At 34.6% G+C, this 25,664-nt stretch overlaps 1 protein-coding gene across 6 annotated transcripts in view; it reads left to right on the top strand.

Annotated features, from left to right (window-relative positions):
- Positions 1 to 25,664, top strand: part of LOC105477311 (ankyrin repeat domain 17) — a 182,959-nt gene that overhangs the window by 105,087 nt on the left and 52,208 nt on the right. For 3 of the 6 annotated variants that reach the window (XM_071093495.1, XM_071093497.1, XM_071093498.1), the window contains exons 7-16: positions 1,399 to 1,493; positions 3,894 to 4,131; positions 5,512 to 5,703; positions 6,104 to 6,213; positions 8,185 to 8,272; positions 10,229 to 10,356; positions 10,610 to 10,753; positions 11,159 to 11,261; positions 12,723 to 13,475; positions 17,716 to 17,864. In XM_071093495.1, coding sequence (XP_070949596.1) covers positions 1,399 to 1,493; positions 3,894 to 4,131; positions 5,512 to 5,703; positions 6,104 to 6,213; positions 8,185 to 8,272; positions 10,229 to 10,356; positions 10,610 to 10,753; positions 11,159 to 11,261; positions 12,723 to 13,475; positions 17,716 to 17,864 — 2,000 coding nt within the window. The remainder of the gene's footprint in view (positions 1 to 1,398; positions 1,494 to 3,893; positions 4,132 to 5,511; positions 5,704 to 6,103; positions 6,214 to 8,184; positions 8,273 to 10,228; positions 10,357 to 10,609; positions 10,754 to 11,158; positions 11,262 to 12,722; positions 13,476 to 17,715; positions 17,865 to 25,664) is intronic. The other 3 variants (XM_071093496.1, XM_071093500.1, XM_071093499.1) reach the window with 3 other exon arrangements.

Below are 25,664 nucleotides of genomic sequence, written 5' to 3'. Positions count from 1 at the left end.
ATTTGAAAAATATGGTTTATAAAGTGCTTTTGATTATCTCATGTTAATAGATTTTCAGATAGGGAGCACAACTGAGGTCCCTTAGTTCCCTTCCCCACCCCTGTTTACAATTAGGCAGAGGCTGATCTTCATTGGGAGGAGAGGAGGTAAGCCTTGGGGTGGGCTGATTGGGTGTCTCTCTCCCCTTCTCACAAATACTTTTGAACCCAGTACTGGCTGCATTTCACTACTGAGTCCCTGCTGGCCAGAGAGCTTTGAGATGGGGCTGCATGTAACTCCTCTCCCCTCTCCCCTTTGCTTGTAGCCCCACCCTGCTATCCAAAAGGGGCATCTGAGGTTGGGGCTTGCAGGCTTTAATTAGAAGCTGGATAGCGAACTGAGCTGGTGGAGAACATCTCTACTACTTCCAGGTATCCATGGACCCCTTTCCCTTCCTCTCTTTCTGATGAGGTCTCGTATGATATAGACTGACAAGGAGGAGTTGGGGAAGAGAGGGAAGTCAGGCTGAGACTGAGCACTAATGTGGGTTTTGGGGAGGGGAGAATCACAGAGAGAAAAAGGGATGGTAGGTAGTTGGCAAATACAAGACATGGCAGATACTACACTTACCAAAGTAAATTTTGTTTAACTGTTTACCTGTGACTCCACTATCTGTCCTTCTCCTGCATCCCAGTTGAATAAGAATTGATTGTAGCTGATTCTAAATAAAGCTGGAAAAAATTAAATAATTTTTCTATTGCTTTTTGCATAGAATCTGAAGTCTTTTTTAAATTATAATTTGTCTTCTGCTTTTTAACCACTTATATGGTATCTTTATCTGAACTGAAGCATATGGTTTATTTGAAACTGCATAAATGTGTGTACATGTTTATGTTATAATTAAATATATAAATATAAATTAAATGGTGTGGTTTGAAGAATATTTTTATACATACAGTTCCCAGTTTATAAGCAGGTTTTTCCTAAAATGTTTTTGAGTTAGGTATTGGAACTTTAAATACATTTTCTCACAGAAATAACTTGACTGATCATTATCTCAGGCTACTAGTTTGTGAAAACTGATTTATTCCATAGCATAAATAAAATAACTATAACATGCCTGGGCTCTTAAAAGGTTGTAGAGGGAACATTTTGGGTGTTGGATTTTAATGGCATCTTTGTTCACCTCTAGCAGGGACTCTAGTAGCAGCAGTTTCTAGGGCAGTAGAGTAAGGGGTAGAACAGCAAGATCACTTGTGTAATTTGTGTTCTACAGTTAAGGGTAGCTTCTAGTTGACTTTATTATGCTTATAAATTTAATGCTATAAGTTAAATATAACTTTTCAAAATATTATAATTTTAAAAATTATTTTGGAATAATAAAATATTTTCAAGTAATCTTGTACACTTTTGGTTTAGGACACTTAGAGATGGTGCGATTTCTTTTGGAAGCAGGCGCGGATCAAGAGCATAAAACAGATGAAATGCACACTGCTCTAATGGAGGCTTGCATGGTAAGATTGGTGAAATATGCGAAATATGTTTATATATTAACCAGGGAGAGACAGAGTAGTATACAATGAATGCCTTTTCAATGGGTGCTATGATTCTGTTTGTCAGAACCTTATTGAATCAGTTGTACAACATTAACTTCTATTAAAGTTATTTTCTGAAGCTTTACAATGCTACCTGCATTTTTAGTCTCACATAGCTATACTGGTTTTATATAGTTGTCGTCACCAAAGTGACTCTTATAAAGATTGGCTGAGGATATGAAAAAGAAAAATATGGCCAGGCATGGTAGCTTACGACTGTATCTCAGCATTTTGGGAGACCAAGGTGGGAGGATTGGATTAACAAATTAAAATGGAGGCCAGCAGTTCAAGACCAGCCTGGCCAACATACCAAGACCCCCTGTCTATTTTTTAAAATGTTAAAAAAAAGAAAAAAGGAAATATAATTCAGAGTATGTACATTATTAATAAGCATAACATACCTCAAACCAATAGACTAAACAAAAATTTTAAAGTAGAGCATAATTTGTGTTACATAATTTCCCCTCTCTCACGGTTTTTTCTGAGCTCTAGATTGTCTTTTGAAGAGCTGTGTTTTAGAGTTTGTATTCGGGAATGGCTCATAATAGTACTCTTAAACCTTTGTGTCTTAGTTTATGATTTATGACACAGAAGTGGATCAAAATATTATAGAAAAATTTATGAGGGGAACATGCCAACGGTAGAAAGGGCCCCAAAAGAATCTGAAGTTTCTTGTCTCATCTCCCCTTCAGAGAATAATTATTGAAAGGATGTTAAATTTTATTTACTAGTTTTTAAAATATTAGGTAGCCATTTAAGACTTGAGTTATCTATTGTTTTCCTTATTGCCATCTTAGTGTTTGCTTTAGCAAATTATTTTTTTAACAAATAAAAGTTTTTCTAAGCTTTTGAGTTCTTCATCTGTAAAATGAGGAAAATATCTTTCTCTGAGAGTTGTGAGGATTAAATGAGATAATGGATATAAAACACATTAATAGTATTAACAGCAACAGTTTTAAAAGTTCCCCGTCATAAGGAAATTTATTGCCACTCCTTACTGAGGAAACAGCCTGTGTGTAGTTTAAGAAATTAAAATGGAATAATCTGTAGATCTAGCCAACATGCACTGGGAGTAAATATTATAAGTGAAAGGTATTAGTAGGGGCCAGACATGTGAAAGACTTGCTATAATACTGAGTTTTTAAACTAGGATTTAAAGGAAATGTAGGAGTTCACTATCAAGGAAGAAGATTCAGCACTGAAGAAATAGCAAAGTAATCAAACTAATAAGACATTAGATTCTTCTCTACAAATTGAAAAAGAAAAAAAGTAGTAAGACATTAAAGTTGTGTAGTGTGACAAGCATGGAGGCAAAAATGGGCATGGTATGTTTGAAAGAATATGTCTGGGAGATAACATGTAGATGGAAAAAATTATTGAAGGACAAAAAGAAGGAAAAAGAGGGCCTTGAAGTTGCCAGTAATTAGGAAAGGAGTGGGAAAAAGTGACCAGTAAAGGAGACAGAATATAGAATTTTCTTTTTGTATTCATTTTTGAGACAGGGTCTCACTCTGTTCTCAAGCTGGAGTGCAGTGGCATGATCGTGGCTGACTACAGCCTCAACTTGCTAAGCTCAAATGATCCTTCCTCCTCAGCCTCTCGAGTAGCTGGGACAAGTGCATACCACCACACCTGGATAATTTTTGTGTTTTTTGTAGAAATGGGATCTCACCATTTTGCCCAGGCCTGTCTCAAATTCCTGGGCTCAAGCAATCCTCCTGCCTCAGCCACCCAAAGTCCTGGGATTACAGGCGTGAGCCACCACACCTGGCCCTTTTCTTAATTTCACTGGTACTTGGATGATGAGCAATACAGAAAGTACCATGTACACATTGTATTCACCTAACACAGCATGTATCCTTCCCCCACTTCTACAAAAAGGGTTGCATTTTTTCCTAACTAATCAAAAGTTTGCTTATCCTTAAAGATTCTTATAAAATTCTTCTTTCCCTCTCTAAACTTTATCCTTTTAGCATTTAAGTTTGTACCATACAGTGTTGATATTATCTGTGGTCTCACTATAGTCTCTTATTTCACATACTTACTGTTTTTTTTTTTTTCTAATGGTAAATAAGCTTCTTGATCGAAGGTATCATGTTTCTACTTATTTTATATTTTCAATCTCTATTTCCCTCTTCTATGTTAACAGAATATAGGCAGTGCATAATAAATACTGATTTACTCAACTGTTAAATGTAGATCTATTCCTATTTGAGTGGAGATAGATAAACTTCATTGTATAGTAATTGAAAAGGCTTCAAGTTTTTCAAGATTTTTTAAATGGTGCTGATTTAATTTTTTAAATTGTATTATGATTAGGATGGCCATGTTGAAGTAGCTAGGTTACTTCTTGACAGCGGTGCCCAAGTGAACATGCCTGCTGATTCATTTGAGTCACCATTAACTTTGGCTGCATGTGGTGGGCATGTGGAACTTGCGGCTTTACTTATTGAAAGAGGAGCTAGCCTGGAAGAGGTCAATGATGAAGGTTATACACCATTGATGGAAGCAGCTCGAGAAGGACATGAAGAAATGGTGGCATTACTTCTAGGTCAAGGTAACCATATCTATCAAGACACTAAAGTATAAATGTGTAAAACCTAAGAGTATAATTGTATAAAATTGGATTTTAGTATTTCAGCTTTCTAGTAGAGTTGCAATGAGCTGTTACACTAACCAGTGATGAAGTATTTACTGTGAAAATGACTCCCATACTGTGTTAAACAAAATCAAAGAAACTTCTTTAATATAGAACTTTCAGAGACATCATGTGCTATATGTGAGTGAAAAACAACTGGTATTGGCAAGACCTGTGAGTTAAATAGGGGAATATAAGAGTCAACATTTCTAAAAGTAATAGATCAAGAGAATGTATTCCTTTGGGGGCAGAATACCTACTAATAAATATTTAATAGATCTAGTGTTTTATAAAACAGTATGGGAAACCATGCAGTAAAGACTAACTTGATGAGAGTGCAAGAATGCACTCACATTAGAAGCTGTCAAGGGGCTCAGTACATAAACTTCTCTTTTGGGAAAAGTGAAATAATTACTTCACTATGTTAAGATATCTTCAGTTTGGAAGTAATCTCCCATCTCTGTATTTGTAGCATGACTTTATTTTTCTTTCAGTAGTAAAGTTTTTGTCTGGACAAATTTAAGAGGAATGAAACTTTTAAAAAAACTTTTGTTTTTATTTAGAGGTAATGTTGACTATGATTTTTAAAGCATAGGTTTTGGAGCAGACTTCTTAGATTGAATCACAACTCCACTGCTTGCCAATTTTATAACTTTAGGCAAGTTTCTAACCTTCTGTGCCTCAGTTTTCTCTTGTGTAGGGTTATTGTGACAGTTAATACATATATATAAAGCTCATAGAACAGTGCTTGTCATATAGTGCCTGTTAAGTGCTAGCTATAGTGATGGTAGTAGTATTGATGACGATAATGTTGTGACCTTGTATAAGTTAAATAACCTCAGTTTCCTTAGCTGTAAAATGGAACTAATAATAGTAATAATAATAATACCTAAACAAGTTGTAAAATGCTTTGATTGCCTGGGAAATAGTAAGAGCTTATTGAATGTTAAGATTTTTATTATCATCTTCGTCATCATCACCAGTATCTTTATCATTTTTGAATCACTATAATGAGAGGATGTAGCTTATATTTTTGAGTTATTTTATCACCTGACTTGTACCTTCTGGCTGAGTAAATATTACTCCAGCTGTGGTACATCAAATCTGGAAGTGGTTTTAATAGTTTTATTTATTTTTATTTTTAACTACCTTAGGAGTTAGGAGAGAGGCACTTTCTTATTTATCATAGTAATATAAATGTTCATTTTTGAGATATAGTTTATTAAGACACAATCATGTTTTTCATATCTCTGGAATAAGTTAATGATTTTCTTTAAATAATTGGAATCTTTATTTTAGGAGCAAATATCAATGCACAGACAGAAGAAACTCAAGAAACTGCCTTGACTCTGGCTTGCTGTGGAGGCTTTCTGGAAGTGGCAGACTTTCTAATTAAGGCAGGAGCCGATATAGAACTAGGGTGTTCTACCCCTTTAATGGAAGCTGCTCAAGAGGGTCATTTGGAGTTAGTTAAATACTTACTAGCTGCAGGTAGGCATTTTTGCATTTGGGAGAAGTTTTTTGCATGATTTATTTAACTAAAAATGTCATGTGCAAATATTTTTATGATGCTATGATACACTGAATGTGTGAGTTTAAGAAAAAGTGTGATATACCTCTGTATGTATTCTGAGCAGTTTACCTTACTGCTGTTTGAAGTATTTGCAGCTTTAATTTCAACCAGTTTTGTTTGTAATTTTTTTAATGCCTACAATATTCCGTGTTTCTAGAAACGAATAAGGTTTTTTTGTTTTTGTTTTTAATGAGTAAGGTTTTAATTTGTTTAACTTGAGGAGATATGACTTATCCAGAAGAAGTTTTTATTTCCGTCATATATTATATGTCTTACGGCTCTTTTAAGTCTATGTATTATTTGTTGACACTACTACAGGAGCTAATGTTCATGCAACAACAGCAACAGGGGATACAGCACTAACATATGCCTGTGAAAATGGTCATACTGATGTAGCAGATGTCTTACTTCAGGCAGGCGCAGATCTGGTAAGCTATTTACTTTTTAAATCTTAATATTTAACAATAAGAAATTAATGTTAAATTATGGAGAGTCTAGACAAAAGGTATTTCTTTACTTTCAGTTTTATGGGGTTTTTTTGTTTTTTTGTTTTTTTTGCCATTCTTTCTCTCACTTAGTCACATTTTTTTCCCACACTGTTTAGTGTCCATTCTTTTTTTCCTTAATAGGGTTAGTCACTGCATCATCCCTCATTTTCCATAGAAAAAGGAAATTTTTGTGTTACAGATATTAATGCAGATTAATTTTCCCTTAGGTATTTAACTATTTTTAGAAGTTTTTCTGATTTGGTATAAAAAGACAAATGTGGCTAGAGGAATTTCAGTATTGCTTAGGAAATAAATTATGCCTACAATATTCAGAACATTATTAAATAATAGAAGAGTTTATAAATACTTAATAAATAATCTTTTCCCTTCAGTACTTTATAATTTCAGGAAAAATAATAGGTGACATAAATACTGAGGTTATTATAAAAGATGTTGTAGTGAAAGTGCAGAGTAAAGAAGCTCAAAAGGTAAAGCGGTCATCTGATGTATTATTTTGGGGTAGTTAAAGTTTGGACAGATAGATATGACAGTGTTGTGGCTAAAGAGGTATTTCAATAGGAGAAAATATTATGAGTGAAGCCTGAGGGCTGAGGAAGCATAAAGCAACTGTGTGTGGGTAGAATAGGTGGTCTTCCAGTCTAGCCTGCGGGGTAATAGGAATAAGACATCCAAAGGCCAATTTTAGTTAAAATGTGAGCACCCATATATTTATGGGCCTGAGATTCTAAGATTAATAAGCAACTTTGCTCTTTCCTTCATAGTTTATGACAAATTCATGTGCAGGCAGCAACAAGCCCCCCTTCAGTAATTAGTTTTATAAACTTAATAATTTATAATTTAACCTTTCTTTTGTCGTTTATGAAAAGAAAGTGTTGAATTAGATTATTGCTGGGGCCACTTAATGTTAGCACTAAGTCTAACAAGGGAGACATAAGCACACAACTAACTAGAATGGAACATGTATAGTAAGTGCTTCAAGCTTGTTAGACTTAGAGCTTCTTCAGCGTAAGAACTGTATTCCTGATGTTTGCCGCAATGGCTCTGAAACAGACAGCAATGTAATCTTTAGTACTTGGTTAGTTGATGGCAATTAGAAAAACCTAGGAAATGGCTTAAGGGAAAAATCAGAAATCGTTCATCAGATGTGAAGGTTTTTTTAAAAAAAGAAATTAAAAATGCCATGCAAAAGATACTTTTTCTCAAATCTTTATTTTTTTAAGATTGAAAATTTAAGATTGAAAATTTCACCATTTGTGTTCTTGATTAGTTATTAATCATAAGTATGCAGTAGAGTCTCCATCCTTTTGGGACCCAGAAAGCTCTTGTAACATCTTAGAGTTGATGGTTTTAGAAATGTTTATCATTTTTATATAAGGGAAACGAGAGAGAATAGGAAGTCTGTAAAGAGATGGTAATGATATACTTACTGAAATTCATAGAGGTGGGATACACATGAGAGGAAGATAACTTGGAGTGGATGAGGATAATGCTCATTATATTGATTGTTCAGAGAAGGCTAGAGTACTATACGTGCATGTTCAAGTACCGCAATTCATTGTGTAGAGATAGGGACAGATTACTCAGATGCATTTAGATGAGGGCATCATGATCACGTGACTATAACTTCAGTTTTAAAATTATTTCCAGTGCTCACTTTGGCAGCACATATACTAAAATTATTTCTATAGAACATGTTTATAATTTGAGATTTTTTTAAATTAAAAAATGTATTTCTTAATTTCCTTCAAAGCATTATATTTAAATATTTAGATTCAGAAATCAGTCCAATTATTTTCCTTTTGATTTCCATGAAAAAGAATACTTGTTCACTGGCAATTAAATGATTAAATGTCAATTAAGTCTTTTTTTTTTTTTTTTTTTTTGAACCAGGAACATGAATCTGAGGGTGGAAGAACTCCCTTAATGAAAGCTGCAAGAGCTGGTCATGTTTGTACTGTTCAGTTCTTAATTAGTAAAGGTAGGTTTGTTTAAAACAGTTGTCTTTTTTTCAAAGGTATCTACGCCTGCCTTCATTTAGAGATTTAAGGATAAAGCTCTTTTGAAGCAAGAGAGTGTCATATAAGGATGGATGCTACTGACATTTAATGAATGGATAGTTGATAAACATGCTGCCATGCACAGACCAGCTTCAAACTAGAAATAATTGTCATACCAAGTAGCACACTTTTTGAGAAATGTATAAAGGAAAGGGAAATTTCTCTGTGTCAAAACTGAAGATTTAGGTAACAAACTCTGCTGTGTTCATGTAATATAGTATTATCTTGAAACCTGGAATTTTATGATGTTTCTGCCACTAAAAAAGTTTGTGGTAAGTAACATTTCTACCATTTCCCGGTCCTATGTTTCCTTTTTTATAAAATATAGGGAGCTGGTTATAAATATAGTACAAAAAATGTTCACAATTGAAATGTGACAAATATAGCAAATTGCATGAGGATTTTCATTCATGATCAGAAATTTTAGTTTGAATATTAAAGACCTTAATGACCAAATAAAACAAAAGGAAGTATATTATTACTTTCTTTAAATTATTTCTTGCGTGCTTACTATGAAAGTTCTAGTTGAGACAGTTTTTCATTCAGAGTTCATCATAATCTTAAGTATAAGAGATTACAGATTTTACTTTTGATTCTGCATTGATAAAAGAAAGAGGAAGCCAGGTGTGGTGGCTCACCCTTATAATCTCAGCACTTTGGGACCCCAAGTCAGGAGGATCCTTTGAGTCTTGGAATTCAAGACTGGCCTGGACGACACAGTGAGATTCTGTCTCTACAAAAAATTTAAAAATTAGCCAGGCATGGTGGCTTGCACCTGTAGTGCCAGCTAGTTGGGAGGCTGAGGTAGGAGAAGCACTCGGGCTCAGGAGTTCAAGGTAATAGTGAGCTATGATTGTGCCACTGCACTCCAGCCAAGGTGACAGAGTGAGACCCTGTCTCAAAACACAAAAAGGTGTAGGTCATATACAATTTTAAAAGGCAGTAATATACCATTTTCTTCATATAATAATAGTAAAGAAATCTCAAGTTTATAATTGTTTATAGGTAAAGAAAATTTGAAATAACTTACTGTTGAAATTAAACATTTTGACATGCACTGGTGATATATATTCATAACAGTATTCTCAAGCATAGCATTATATACATAATTGCTGTCCCCTCTCATTGGTTAATTTTAATGAGTTCGATTTCAGTTTCTTTCTGCTGTTTTATTTCCATTTCCCACGTTACTTAACACAGTAATCCAAATTAGGGATAGAGGTCAGGTGCAATGGCTCATGCCTATAATTTCAGCACTTTGGGAGGCCAAGGCAGGAGGATCACTTGAGCCCAGGAGTTTGAGACCAGCCTAGATAACATGGCAAGACCCCATTTCTACAAAAACAACAAACAAATAAATTAGGGATACCTTCCTATTTGGGAGTAGGGGTGAATTATCTGTTTTCCTTGTCAGGTATTTCCTAATGGGAAAAAAAAGGGTACTGTTCTATTTAGTGTTTGTTCTCTACATATTTAGCCCATAGAGGGCAGTATAGTTTATTTTTATTCAGTCATCTTTTCTACTGAAGAACTTAAAATACAAATAAAACTTCATATTTTACTTTTAATACAGTTATTACATTAGGAGTAATAGGTATTTTGGGTATCTTTTACTGGTACATACTGAAACCTTTTCAAATTATATCATGTTTGTCTGGGATTTATTTACTTTAGAATAATTCAAGATAGGAGAGGAGAATTAATGTAGGATATTTGTGAAATGAGATTGGCCATGTGTTTATAATCATTAAAGCTCGGTAATGGGTATGTGGAGCCTCATAATACTATTTTCTCTACTCTTCATAATTTTTAAATTTACCATAATTTAAAAAAAAACCATTTTACTAATATGATTTTCCATGCCTTTTCTGTTTTAGGAGCCAATGTGAATAGAACCACAGCTAACAATGACCATACTGTACTGTCCCTGGCTTGTGCAGGGGGTCATCTGGCAGTGGTGGAACTACTTTTGGCTCATGGGGCAGATCCTACTCACCGTTTGAAAGTATGTAACTCAAATGCTTGTGTGGCATTGTGAATTAATATTTCTCTCTTCGTCGTTATTACAACATATCATGTACAAGTTCCATTCATAATGGCATTCTAAGTGTAAATTTTCTCCTTTTTCACTTAAACGTTCTTTACCAAACCTATGATTTTAATGTGGCTGGGACCTGTTGGCTTTATCTTCCTAAGTGATTCTGTAAACTAACTTATTTTTCTTCACTTTTTTTCCGCTTCCATATTCACTCTTTTAGGATGGCTCAACTATGTTGATAGAAGCTGCAAAAGGTGGCCATACAAGTGTTGTTTGCTATCTCTTGGATTATCCTAATAACTTGCTTTCAGCCCCTCCACCAGATGTCACTCAGTTAACTCCCCCATCCCACGATTTAAATAGGGTAAGCTTTTAAAAATTAAAGCATTTTATGGCATGTCTTCTTTATCCTAACTTTTTCATTTATAATTTCTGTTTAAATTAGGTTATTTTTTGTTCTAATATGTAGTTCGGTTTGTAAATATGTACTCGATACAGTTAATGAACATCTGGTATAATATTCAGATCCTAGATAATATGATTATGCTTTAGCTTTTAAAGGTCACAATAGCAACTTGAATTCAAAGCCCACTAAAAAATGTCATGGTAAACAATTTGGTGCCAACATGTTTTAAGTAAATATGTCATTGTCTCAGATGACATATTAAAAATATTTTCAAAAAATCTCTGTAATTTATTCTTTATTTAGAGCATACTACTTAATGGATTGTGTAGGACACTAATAGTCACTTAGTGTCCTTTGTCTTAGGCTCCTCGTGTACCGGTTCAAGCACTGCCCATGGTTGTTCCACCTCAGGAGCCTGACAAACCACCTGCCAATGTTGCCACCACTCTTCCCATCAGGAATAAAGGTCAGTTATACTTCTAAAGACTGTTTCTTACTTGGTGTCCAGGTAAAAATAAGATTACCAAAAAATTGCCATTTCTACAAACAAGGAATTTTACTAAGTTGGCATTATTAAATTTGTTTAACCCATGATAAAAGCATGTTATTGGGAGAAAAAAAAAAATAGTTAATAACACTGATTTGTGCTAGAATTAAAAGTTTTAGCATGAGAAATTCAGATGCTCATCTTTGATGCAGTTCTGATTATAGATGATTTCCTTTAATAATTAGTAATTTTTATTCATGTAAAATGTTAAGCTTGGTATAGTTGAGTGATATTTTTATAAAATACTTACTTAAATCTCTGCAGTTATAAAGGCATAAATTAACAAGACATATCAAATATTAGAAATTTATTTTAGAATGACTGGCTTAATATAGATTTTACATCTGGGATACCTTTTCTCATCCAATAATTCAGTTACTTGAGATATGCTTGTTTATTTCTCTAGAATTCTGAGGTCCATATTTGACTTGTGGATGTTACACCATGCATGTTCTTAAGTAATGTCCCCAGACATTTTATACCTACCGGTTTGAATCAGTTTTTCTTTTAAAAAGTTTTACGTGAAGAAACAATGCAGTTTTTATTTTTTGGTTTTTGGCTACATATATTCTTTTATGAACAAGCATGCTAAGTATTTTCACCAGCTCTTTTCAGTCACTACTATCAACCTAGAGCCTTGGCACCTTTTTCAATTGATATAGCAAACAATTGATTGCTATACCTATAGCCAGATCTGTCTATTCACCTGGCTGTCAGAAGATACAGTGGATGGCATAGTCCAGCATCTTTTCTTCCGGGGAAACTGAATCCCAATTCTCTACTGGTCAGATAGCTGTGTGAATATGTGAATTTATATCTTGCCTCTATTAGTCTTGAAGATGGTAGGCCCCAGCAAAGACATATTTTAGTTGGATTTTAATTTCTTGTTACTTCTTAGTGGTTTGGGTACTCTTTGTGTGTATGTGTGTGTGTTTAAAAGGCACAGACTATGAAATGTGAAAAAAACCTGACTTAGAGGTCTGTTTTCTCTTCACCCTAATAATTTAGCATTATTGTTCTGTTCTTATGATGAGTTTTAACATCTTTATGACCATATAAAATATCTACACATAGCCTTAGATGTTACTTTAATTGCACACTTAGGTATCACAAACCTGCATTCCTCTATTGTCTAATTTTAGCCATGTGATATTTTTAAGATTCTGAAATTAATTTACAAAGATTTTGCACATAAAATACATACATTTTATATTTGTGAAAAAGAAGGTGGATTTGTTTTTAACTTTTTAACAGTACATTTTCACCTTTTATGGATATGATTACTTAGTGCATAACTGTTGGCACTAAACCTCCCAACAGTAACTCTGTAATGAGGATGCCATTCATGTGCACTTCTGAGGGGGTTTCTTTTTCACACAGCTGCTTCTAAACAAAAGTCCAGCAGCCATTTGCCAGCAAACAGCCAGGATGTACAGGGTTACATCACCAATCAGTCTCCAGAGAGCATTGTAGAAGAGGCTCAGGGAAAGTTAACAGAACTGGAACAGAGGATAAAAGAAGCCATAGAAAAGAATGCACAGCTGCAGTCCTTGGAACTGGCTCATGCTGACCAACTTACCAAGGAGAAGATCGAGGAGCTGAACAAAACAAGGGAGGAACAAATTCAGAAGAAACAAAAGATTTTGGAGGAACTACAGAAAGTAGAACGAGAGTTACAACTGAAAACTCAGCAGCAGCTAAAAAAGCAGTATCTAGAGGTTAAAGCTCAAAGAATTCAACTTCAGCAACAGCAGCAACAGTCTTGCCAACACCTGGGATTACTAACTCCTGTTGGAGTTGGAGAACAGCTTTCTGAGGGAGACTATGCACGGTTACAGCAAGTGGATCCTGTTTTGCTTAAAGATGAACCCCAGCAAACTGCTGCTCAGATGGGTTTTGCACCAATCCAGCCTCTGGCGATGCCTCAAGCTTTGCCTCTGGCGGCAGGTCCCTTGCCTCCAGGGTCCATCGCAAATCTTACAGAACTGCAAGGAGTGATAGTTGGACAGCCAGTACTGGGCCAAGCACAGTTGGCAGGGCTGGGGCAAGGAATTCTGACAGAAACACAACAAGGGTTAATGGTAGCCAGCCCTGCTCAGACCCTCAATGACACGCTGGATGACATCATGGCAGGTGGGTTTATATTGTTATGAGCAGGTATCAAATATGATTTGCTTAAGGCGAGTAAGAATGTACCCAAATTTTTTGCCGTTACCCAACTTGAGAACTATTTTTGGACTGACTCATGTCTAGCTTTAGAAATATTAGTTCAATCTCAGAAATTCTCAGATGGATACAGGTTGAATTAAAGATTAGCTCATTCAATACAAATGACTGAAGCTTTCTGGCTTAGCTTGGTAGCTTGAGAATCTAAGTTTTTCACTAGTGGGGTTGATGTTTGATTTTTGTTTTTGTTTTCATTTTTTTCCTTTAAGTTCAGAATATTGAGATTGAATTTTGGCATTTTGCTTCTGTATTCACACCAATAAACTGGGAAATTGATAGAAGTTGAAGTGCAAAACTAGTAGGACACATCAGGAAGCTTATTTATGAACAGAAATACTTTATATCCTAATGGATCAGACTTCAAACCTGATGGATATTTAAAAAAAAAAACACACACTTTTACAAAATTAATAAAGTTCAAAATCAAATAGGGTTTAATTATACTGTATGTAAGTGATTTTGTCCCCTGTGAATGTTAATGTGTAGTCTCTTTCTAACTGTATCATGAGAAGATGTGGCCCCCCTGAAAGTATCATATATATTTTTAGATGTGTAGCCAGATAAATTTTATTCCATTATAAGTAGTTTCATCGGCAAGAAGATATATTTTAGAAGATTGTTTTAATGCTTCTAGTTTTTGGTACTTATTTTTTGTAAGCTTTGTAACAAAGTAATGGTATGAGATTTTATAGGGTTGTGAGCCATAAGAGTGCTATACTGAGAAGGATAATTTGCTTCATTAAAAAAAGAAAATTTGAAAAGGAAGGAAAACAGAAAAATGGAAGGAATAAACAGTGGAATTTTGATAACTTCCATTTGATCTCTTCCCCTTTTTTATTTATTCGTCTGTACTGAAAGGATGATCGACTTTTTCTAATTTAAAAACTGTTTCAATAGCATTAAATATGATGAGATTATATAATTAAGTTTCATCTTTTAAAAGGATAATAGAAAACTAAACTGTATAGTGTTTAGATGTTTAGGTAACATTCAGACACTAAGAAACCAGCTGAGATAGATTTTATACTTAAAAATATCTGTAAAGTGTGCTAGTCCTCCTTTAATAGCACATCAATAGTTATGTGGAATGAAAATTTCTGCTAGTCTTAAGGGTTAAATGACCACATTGGAAAAATGCTAGTAATAATTACTAGTAAGAATTGTATGGCTCTTATTGATGAGTGCAAAATTTTTCTGTAGATTTGAAAGTCACTACTAATCATGATTAGCTGATTATAACTGAGAATAAAACTTAAAAATTATTAAATATCCTGTGAAAGTTGGAACACAGTAACCATTAACCCTAGATTTGTTACTATGTCCATGAATTCAGATCATAATAGTGCTCTATCATGTGAAACTACTAACGGATGTGTAGAGTTAAATATTAACGTATCCACTTGAATGAAAAATAGGCATTACATAGTAATGGTTGTTTAAACTTTTTTTTGATATATCAGAGTTTACCTGATGTGCTTGGGCATGCATAGTTGTCAACAATGATTTGCTAGTTGTACAGTTTTGTATGCTGATCAGAATTATCAGAAGTTTTAAAGTATCTTTTCTTTTGATTCATACATGAAACAAAAAAAATTTTATTATATGTGTTCTCAGTGTTCCGGATAAAAAAATTTTTAAGTGCACGTAACTTTTTAGGAAATACGACAAATGCTTGTCATAATACAAAAATATTTTACTTTTTTATTTATTATGCTCATTTCTATGGGGAGAGAAAGATAGCCAGAAGGAGGAAAAGTAGGATTAAAAACATTTGGCTACTTACCTGCAACTCATCTCTGACAACAGACATGTGCACATTCACACACATACACATACACTCATGCACTCACTTTTGCAACCTCAATCTTAAATTTCTATGGTAGGATGTATCTTTTCAGTTGCTTAATGATGATTTCCACTTCTTTCTTAGGGGTTTAAAGTATATTACAGCCTCATTAGTCTCATCGTCTTCTTTCCCTTCCTCTAGCACACTCCCTGTTCTGTATTTCTTAGCGTTCATTTATTAGACTTCTACCATAAAATTTGCTGACCAAAATCGTCTGTCTTTCCTGTTCTTCACACTTGCCAAACCAGAATCAGCTCCCTGTTTAACCTATCTAAACACCTTGCCTTTGCTATCGTCTCAAGTTCCCTTTTTCCTATGCTGACATTAAAACTTTTCTGACGTGTGGTTCTCCCTTTCTAAATCTAACCCTAAAATGAAGCCCCACATGTAAAGATTTTTACTAGAGTTCCTTCAGGTACCTACATATTTTACATTTGTTACTTTCAGTTGTAGAGAATGGATGTGTGATTAACAGTTACTTAATTTTAGTAAACAATTTCATGGGTACCCCGAAGGAAATGATGAGATAATTGATTTTTCCTATTTCCTTTTAGATGAGGTGATAAGAACAACCAATTTGACTTAAAAAAAAAAACTGTAATTTTGGTAGGTTCTTTAACATATTCCAGTTGAAATGTAAATTATAATTTAGTCATTTAACAATAAAACTTAGATTTTTTTTAACCTGTTTAGTATTATGAAATAAAATTTAGTGATTCAGACAGACTGTTGTTCATCCTGTTTAAGCTACTTTTTGTCTTTAGCGTTTTTATTGTGAAAATCCAATCAAAGGAGATACGGAATCAATTTTAAGAGCTCTAGATATATTTTTTGAAATTTATATCTATAATATGTATATTTAAATTATCTTGATCTTTTCGTAACATAACAAAACTATCAATATGGAGTAACAATATCCAGATCACTAGATGATCAATTTAATATGTTAGTGTTTGCCCTTTTCTATTGGTCTGGATCCCTAAGGATTCAAACAGTGTTTTGTTTTGTTTCGTTTTGTTTTATTTTCTCCTTTGTTTTTCCTTTGGCTTTTAAGTGGACTTAAAAATGTATAATTATAGAATGTGTGTTGCTATAATGTATAGTGTATGTTTGTGCCTGAACTAAGGATTTCATGTAAAATAGATTTCTTAATTCATAATTATGTTTATAATTGTTATAATAAGATCAATTTCAGTTTTATTCTTGACAGGATCTTAATCTCTTTTGCCTGGTTTCAGATCCAGTTGTGAATCATGATTGTTTTCTGTCTGATGTAGTTGATAACTACTTTGGTAATACACATCCACACTATTGTTGACCAAAGATAAATGCCCATACTTTAACACTATAGCATTTTTAATGGGGTTGGGGGAGATGATGTTCACATATCAACTCCAGAAATAAGGCAATGAGAGAATAAAGTACCCTCAGCTGAATCTACAGTATATCCTATGCCAGCATATTTGGAGTCCTCCCACCTCAAGTACTGATCAGAATAGCCTTTTCTTAAGTTGCATATTTTGGTGAAAATAATATGACAGCAACATCATACTTAGAATAATAGTAATCCATATTTGAAGAATGTTTGTGTGCATACATTTATTTCTACCCTAATCTTTTAATTTTATCCTTAAGTCAGTGTGATTGCTGGATTCATTGGTGAGCATTTTAGCTCCCTCAGAGTAATTCTTCACATGAGCAACTACACTTCTGTGTGAGGATAAATTTTTATATTTGAATATCCTGTCATCCAGTGGGCTACAATGCATAATATTACTGTATCCCAGTCTGCAGTTAGTAAAACAGTAGGAGGTGTTTTAAATGATTGCATAGTGAGATTTCTCCCTCCCCAAGAGTGATATTAATTTTACTAGTTCTAGAATATAAGGTGTGAAATCGGCAAGTAAAAACCACGTATTCTCCCTTCTGATCTTGACTATTTTACCGTTGATCCCTTTTCTAATTAAGATATAATGGACAACTTTCCATTTGCATTTAAATTTAATACATAAACATTTTTGTTTTCAGGGTTATTTTGAATTAAGATTTTATGACTACTTATCATAACAGGGGAATTTGTTTTTCAGTTGGATTATTATTTAGGAAATGAGTTACTCAGTATACATTTTAATTTTACACTGTCATCATCAACAATAACCAGGAAAATTAGTTATTAGTGCTATAGTAGTCTTCCTGTAGACATATTGTTTTAAGAAGTCTTTAAATATTTTTGAGTGAATATGTCTTACTATTACTTAACAATGTTTCATCCTTATTAAGTGCAGTTATTTTGTTCAACAGCAGTCAGTGGAAGAGCATCTGCAATGTCAAACACTCCTACCCACAGTATCGCTGCATCCATTTCCCAACCTCAGACTCCAACTCCAAGTCCTATCATCTCTCCTTCAACCATGCTTCCTATCTACCCTGCCATTGATATTGATGCACAGGTAAGTCCCAAACTTAAGAGAGATGGTTTTTCATTGGAATTATGCCATAATTTAAAACATTAACTTTCAGAGATTTAAACCATCAAAGATTGCCTTGTCTCTAGGCAAAGTCTTGAGCCACAGTTTTAAATTAATTAAAGTTCACATTTAAAAAATAAAATGCTAAATGTAGATTATTAGTGATAATTATATGATGATCTGGTTTCCGGGGTTATCAAGTAACCTTTTTTTTTTTAACTTTAGTTTACAGGAGGATGTAAAAGAAATAATTTATTTAAAATTAGTGCTTATCTTCTTCTAATAATAAATTAATAGACGATATGGTTTGAAATACATAATGGATTTCATGTAAAACAAAAAAGGTTCTAACATAAAATTTATATTTTTGTATGTCATACACATGATTGATATCATATATCATCTTTGAAAATTCTTATCTTACTGATTGAAATACGTGGTGAGTCTGTGTCTGTATCTGTAAAATTTAGCTGTATGGGATCCCAGGCACTTTTTGAAGAAATAATATGGAGTGGGGGGAAGACACTGTTTAAGTTAAGCTTTAGAAAGCCTGAGAGCTATTCAGTATAATTTTTTTTTAAAAAGTAGTTGACCATGAAATCTCAGGGCAAGGTGAGATTGGAGAGAATAGTGTCTGTTTTGTCCTAAAGAAAAGTTAAGAGGTCTAATTTAGAAGACTGCCGAATAAGGTCAAGAGTACATGGCTATCAGGACGAAGAAATGTTTGCAGTTTACTTAGTTTTTGTATTTTGATAGTACCTGGGGTGTGTACATTATAAAACTTTTAATTTTATATATGATTATTTCTTTATAATAAAGCCTGAATTTTAGCAGGGGTAACGCGGGGAGAAAGAGAGAGGAGAGTGTGTGTGTGTGTTTGTGTTGGATGGACCATTAAGGGCAAGTACTCTTAACCTATTAAAAATAAAGTTTCCTTTTTATTAAAATGTTTCTCAGTAACACTATGAAAAAGGAATTTTATTTCTGTTCTTACTTGTTGCCCAAATATCTGTTGTTTTTTATGTACTGACTTTTGTTTTTGTTGAGTACTTAAAATTGCCAGGGACTATTTTTAAGGAATTGTCTCATCTAATCCTCAGACCACATACATGATGTAGCTACTCTTAATACTCATCTCCCTGAAGAAGACACTGTAGCTAAGAGAGAGATTAAGCATTTTGTTTAGTCACTTCATTTAGGCTAAGAAGCAGCGGGGCTGGGAATCATTCAGCGTGACTTCAAAGACACCACTCTATTTTTCTTTTGTAACGGGTTCTTATCATGCTGCCCAAGCTGGTCTCAAACTCCTAGGCTCAAGTGATCTTCCCCTCTCAGCCTCCTGAGTAGCTGGAATTACAGGTGTGCCACCATACCCCAAAGATACCACTCTTAACTACCATCTACCTAGCCTTTTAAAAAAATATATGAGACATTCATTTGATGAGCCATAGTTATTTACATTTAATATTGATAGCATTGTAGAATTGGTTTGAACTTGGCATTGAATTTGCATTATTTTTCTCCAGTCTTTTTTGCTTTGAGCCTTCTTCTTTTTTTTGTTTGTTTGTTTTTTTTTTTCTATTTTGAGACGGAATGTCGCTCTGTCACCCAGGCTGGCAGGCTGGAGTGCAGTGGCACAATGTTGGCTCACCACAGCCTCCACTTCCCGGATTCAAGCAATTCTCCTGCCTCAGCCTTCTGAGTAGCTGGGATTATAGGCGCCCACCACCATGCCTGGCCAATTTATTTGTATTTTTAGTAAGAGATGGGGTTTCGCCATGTTGGCCAGGCTGGTTTCAAACTCCTTGACCTCAGGTGATCTGCCTATAACAGCCACCCAAAGTGCTGGGATTACAGGTGTGAGCCATCGCACATAGCCGAGGCTATTATGTTTACCAAAAAGTAGTTTTCTGATTTTTGTGGGCCTAAGAATTGATCCGTTAGCAAAAATAAATACTTCACCAAAATGTAAAAAGACTTCTTTATAAAAATGTTTATAAACAGGCACAGGAAAAGTTTGTCCAGACATTGATTTTACTGAATATGAAATTATTGTAGTGATGATGAAATGATTTTTCCAGGCTGTACCACTCACCAACTATCACTATATTATAAATTAGTTCTGAGAAGTTACATGTAATTTTTTAATTAAAATTATTTTTAAACTTACATTTTAAATATAGTAGACATGCTTTTATAGAAAGATTTGACTATGGATCCTTAAAAATTTACTCTTTTTTTATCTGATCTCTACATCAAGATTTGTCATTTGTTGGGTTAGCCAGACCTGAGTAAACTACTCTGTGGAGTTTTACCATACGTGTTTAGTTAGAGATTAAAAAGTTCCTACTTTGGAAAAAAATACTGTTCAGAAATAATTGTTCACCGTTTTTCTTCTTTAATTTTTTATGTTTGTTTTAAAAATTTACTAGTTTTTGACGAGGCGTGGTGTCTCACGCCTGTAATGCCAGCACTCTGGGAGGTGGAGGTTGGTGGATCACCTGAGGTTAGGAGTTCGAGACCAGCCTGGCCAACATGATGAAACCCTGTCTCTACTAAGAATACAAAAATTACCTGGGCATAATAACACACACCTGTAATCCCAGCTATTCAGGAGGCTGAGGCAGGAGAAGCACTTGAACCCAGAAGGCAGAGGTTGCAGTGAGCTGAGATGATACTGCTGCACTCCAGCCTGGGCAACAGAGTGAAACTCTGTCTCAAGGAAAAAAAAAAGACCGGGCGCGGTGGCTCATGCCTATAATCCCAGCACTTTGGGAGGCCAAGGCGGGCAGATCTTACAAGCTCAGGAGATGGAAACCATCCTGGCTAACATTGGTGAAACCCCGTCTCTACGTAAAATACAAAAAAAAAAATTAGCAGGGCGTGGTGGTGAGCGCCTGTAGTCCCAGCTACTCGGGAGGCTGAGGCAGGAAAATGGTGTGAACCCCGGGAGGCGGAGCTTGCAGTGAGCCGAGGTGGCGCCACTGCACTCCAGCCTGGGTTACAGAGCGAGACTCCGTCTCAAAAAAAAAACAAAACAGCTAGTTTTTAATATCAAGCAGGTACTTTAAGTGATTAAAAATGAAGATTTTCTTGCACTCAATTCATCTGAAGTTTTTGTTTTGATAAGAAAATAATTTTATGGGCTTTTACATAGTGGGTACTTTGATTATGTGTGATAATACTGTGCTGTGAAAAATAATATAATGAAGAAATCAATACCAAGATTGCTATTCTGAAAGATTAAACATTCTCTAATACTCGGATCTTTGATCTGTTCGTATAATAAACCTTAACATACAGACAGCGCTTTGCAGATATTAACTGCTTTAACTTAATCTTTGTAACAATCCCATGAAATAGGTACTATTATTATTACCATTTTCCATTTGAGGAATGTAAGACATAAAGATATTAACTACCTTGCCCAACAGCTAATTAATGGTGGGGCCTACTTTTGAACACAGACACTCTGGCTCTAGACTCTATTCTTTTATTAACCACTGCACTGTTAAATTGTTTTTTATTTTTAACTTAAGTGTGTTAATGTTGAATTTGAATTATATTGTATTAGCCTGGTAAGTCGGATCACAGAAATGTGTCCACTGCCTAGATGGTAAGAGATCATTTATATTTCATCTTTGCATACCTAACATAAAAATGTAAGGAAGAACAAAGGAAATGTTAATCTTTTAAAGCCTCAAAGTGTAACTCCTTTTAAAATACTAATGATTCTGGAAAATGGTCAGACCTTTAACTGCTTTAATTGAACATTTTAGACAGGAGCTAATATTGTTAACAAGGATTAGCAGGAATCATATGTTTTATTTCCGGACCTTGACAAGTGCTGAAGAGTTTGCATTCTTCATAAGGGGCTTCAACTCTCTGCTACACAACTAGAACTCATTTGCCAAGGGTGTGCCACAGACTTTCCAACTGTCCAGTTTTACTGAATCAAATTTGTCTAGGTATTTTCAAAACTTTTAAGATGAATACCACATACTTTGCTATTATCAAAATCTGTTTTAGGAAACCAATAAATAGTAGCTTGAAGGAATTATTTGGGACTATTTTTATTATACCTTTTGATAGCATAGCTCTGACCTTTGTGTTTATTTTGCTTGAGTTTAAGTTGAGTTTATTTTGCTTAAGTTTGGTATAACCAAACTTATTTGTGGGTTCTGTATATACAGAAATTAGGAATTGTGTAGAGATTTTTTAAAACCACAGGCTTTATGTGGAAAAATAATTCTGACTTAAAGGTTAGAACCAAATACCACGAGTTAATTAAATATTTTTTGTATTTTATTGTGTAAAATATGATCGATTCTAGGAGCCATTACCAATGAGAAAGAACCAGTTGTTTTCTTCTTGGGCTATAAAAACTTGTTGCAACCTCTTTTTTGTCACATGTTCTCCATATATTCCTAAACTGCTTGTTGTTTTTATTCTCAAGCCTCTGAAGTCTTTTGGTGAACTTGGAGTAACTTATTCTAGTACATCTCAAAACTGAAAAACACAAATAGCTCTTTATAGAATTTTGCTTTCTTTCACTTTTTAATAATTAACATGTATTCGTTATTTTAAAGAAAGGTAGACATCAAATTTAACTTGTGACATATCAAGACTGAAATTGTAAAGTATGTAAAATTATGTTTTACTTTTAATGGTATAAGTATCATTTGAATATTTTTCTCTAATTGGTTTTGCAATATAAAGAACAGTTTAATCACAGTGATTTAACATGAGAAATTAAAGAGGCCAGCAAAAATGAATTAACAGTGATATGTATAATATGCTACCATTAAAGCATTCTGCTTTAAAATACATGCATTCTACTTGTTCATATGGACTGGTTTTAATAGGTTATTTATTTTACTGATTATTCTCATTTGTCGAATACCTTGAAGTGCTATCCTACTTTTTAAGCTTACATATAACCTGACTGGGTTAGAGAATGAGGTAATGATTTTGAAGGTGGAAGTCTAAAAAAAGTTCAGCTCTTTAAGTCCTAGTCGTTTTCAAGTTAATTTAATTATGTTAAGAGTAATTAATAGGGCGCGGCGGTGGCTCACGCCTGTAATCCCAGCACTTTGGGAGGCTGAGGTGGTTGGATCATGAGATCAGGAGTTCAAGACCATCCTGGGTAACACAGTGAAACCTCGTCTCTACTGAAAATACAAAAAAAAAATTAGCCGGGCATGGGGGCAGGCGCCTGTAGTCCCAGCTACTTGGGAGGCTGAGGCAGAAGAATGACGTGAACCTGGGAGGCAGAGCTTGCAGTGAACCGAGTGAGCCACTGCACTCTAGCCTTGGCGACAGAGCGAGACTCCGTCTCAAAAAAAAAAGTCATTAATAGGTGTATTTCCTTTTTTTTTTTTAATTAATTAATTGAATTTTTTTTTTTTTGAGACAGGGTCTCACTCTGTCACCCAGGTTGGAGTGCAGTGGCACCTCACAGCTTGCTGCAGCCATGAACTCCTCAGCTCAAACTATCCTTCTGCCCCAAACTCATGAGTAGCTAGGAGTACAGGCATTGCACACCACTTCTGGCTAATTTTTGTAGAGATGGGATCTTGCCTTGTTGCCCAGGCTGGTCTCAAACTTCTGGCCTCAAGTGATCCTCCTGCTTCAGCCTCCAAAAGTGTTGGGATTACAGGCATGAGCCATTGTACCCAGCATACTTCTTTTTTCAAAGACACTTCACACAGTTCAGTGCTTTTTCGCCTAAATTTCAGCTCATTAAAAGTTGTTTTTCCTTCAGTATTGCCATCTGTGTTACTATTTCTTGTTTTCATTCTGTACCACCATTATAAAATTGAATAGTCATGTTGATAACTTACAGAATATTTTTACATTAAATATATTTTTATCATTTTTTATAAGCCAGAATTCATCATAACAACCTCTATTAATGGTATAGAATGGTGTATACATTATGGCATCATGGGCTCACTGAAATTTTCTTTAGAATATAAACCTGAATGAGCTCTTAAAGCTCTGGACATCTATCTCCCTTTTCAGGTTTGGGACTTTCTCTTAGATATGTGACAAGGAATATAACTTCTTGACTAATGTAACTGTGTGCAATATAATTTGAGTTTAAGGATTCTTTCTATAAGTGATACCTTGCTTTCTACAAAATCGTCAGCTGCATTATAATTATTTCCGTTGATCAGCAGTATTTGAAACACCTGTTTTTTTCTTTGTCCTTATTAATATTAACCCAAATTTCTATTTCAGTTCATTTGTTTATTGATGTGTTGAGAAACAGAGTGTTATTTCTTACCACTTTGGGATTGTGTAGGTGTTTTTAGGAGGATGGAAGCCTCACTTCAGGCTTTTAAAATTCTTTCATTATTATCTTAAAAGAATGTCACGTTAGTTGGTTTAGTTTCTCCTTAATGTAGAAATACAATGGAGTTGCCCACTGTTAACTTCATTTCCACGAAGAATTTAAAGCTGCTCTCTTAGCTTTAAATATTTGTTTCGTGAAATCTCATAATACATTATTATGCTTGTCTCCTAGTTTGAACCTGAATTTTCCATGTATAGTAATCAGTAAGCTCCTTTGAGTCTTGTATTATCTTTGTCAACCCTAGAGTACTTAGTATGAGTGCTTTGAATATAAAAGGTGCTTAATACCATCTCACACCAGTTAGAATGGCGATCATTAAAAAATCAGGAAACAACAGGTGCTGGAGAGGATGTGGAGAAATAGGAACACTTTTACACTGTTGGTGGGATTGTAAACTAGTTCAACCATTATGGAAAACAGTATGGCGATTCCTCAAGGATCTAGAACTAGATGTACCATATGACCCAGCCATCCCATTACTGGGTATATACCCAAAGGATTATAAATTATGCTGCTATAAAGACACATGCACACGTATGTTTATTGCGGCACTATTCACAATAGCAAAGACTTGGAACCAACCCAAATGTCCATCAGTGACAGATTGGATTAAGAAAATGTGGCACATATACACCATGGAATACTATGCAGCCATAAAAAAGGATGAGTTTATGTCCTTTGTAGGGCCATGGATGCAGCTGGAAACCATCATTCTGAGCAAACTATCACAAGAACAGAAAACCAAACACCGCATGTTCTCACTCATAGGTGGGAACTGAACAATGAGATCACTTGGACTCAGGAAGGGGAACATCACACACCGGGGCCTATCATGAGGAGGGGGGAGTGGGGAGGGGGGAGGGATTGCATTGGGAGTTATACCTGATGTAAATGACGAGTTGATGGGTGCAGCACACCAACAAGGCACAAGTATACATATGTAACAAACCTGCACGTTATGCACATGTACCCTACAACTTAAAGTATAATAATAATAAATAAATTTAAAAAAAAAAAAGGTGCTTAATAAATGTCAGTTGAATTTGTGTTTTATAATATTGGAAAAAACATTTTACTGATCCACTGAAATTTTCCGTGCTTATCTTTTGCAAATTTTATGTACATCTCTTCATTTTCTATTTGAGCTTTCCTAAATTACTCTTTAAACCCTGGAAGAATTTTAGAAACCTTATAAACTTCATCATAAAATTGATTTTTCTGCTGATTGCATATGCACCAACATAGAGTGGACATAAGACACATACACTTAACATTATATTTACCACAATCTGCTTTGCCTTAGGGCCCCTCTGTGATATAGTGGGGAGAGCAGAATTTTGTTATCAAGATCTTGGGTTTTTTAAAGCATATCTCTACCAGTTGTTAGCTTATGTGGCCATCGGAAAGTTATTTATCAGAGCCTT

The sequence above is a fragment of the Macaca nemestrina genome, chromosome 3, assembly GCF_043159975.1.
Source record: "Macaca nemestrina isolate mMacNem1 chromosome 3, mMacNem.hap1, whole genome shotgun sequence".
Lineage (NCBI taxonomy): Eukaryota > Metazoa > Chordata > Mammalia > Primates > Cercopithecidae > Macaca > Macaca nemestrina.
The sequence above is the reverse complement of the archived record's forward strand: the minus strand, read 5'-3'. Positions and strand labels throughout refer to the sequence as shown.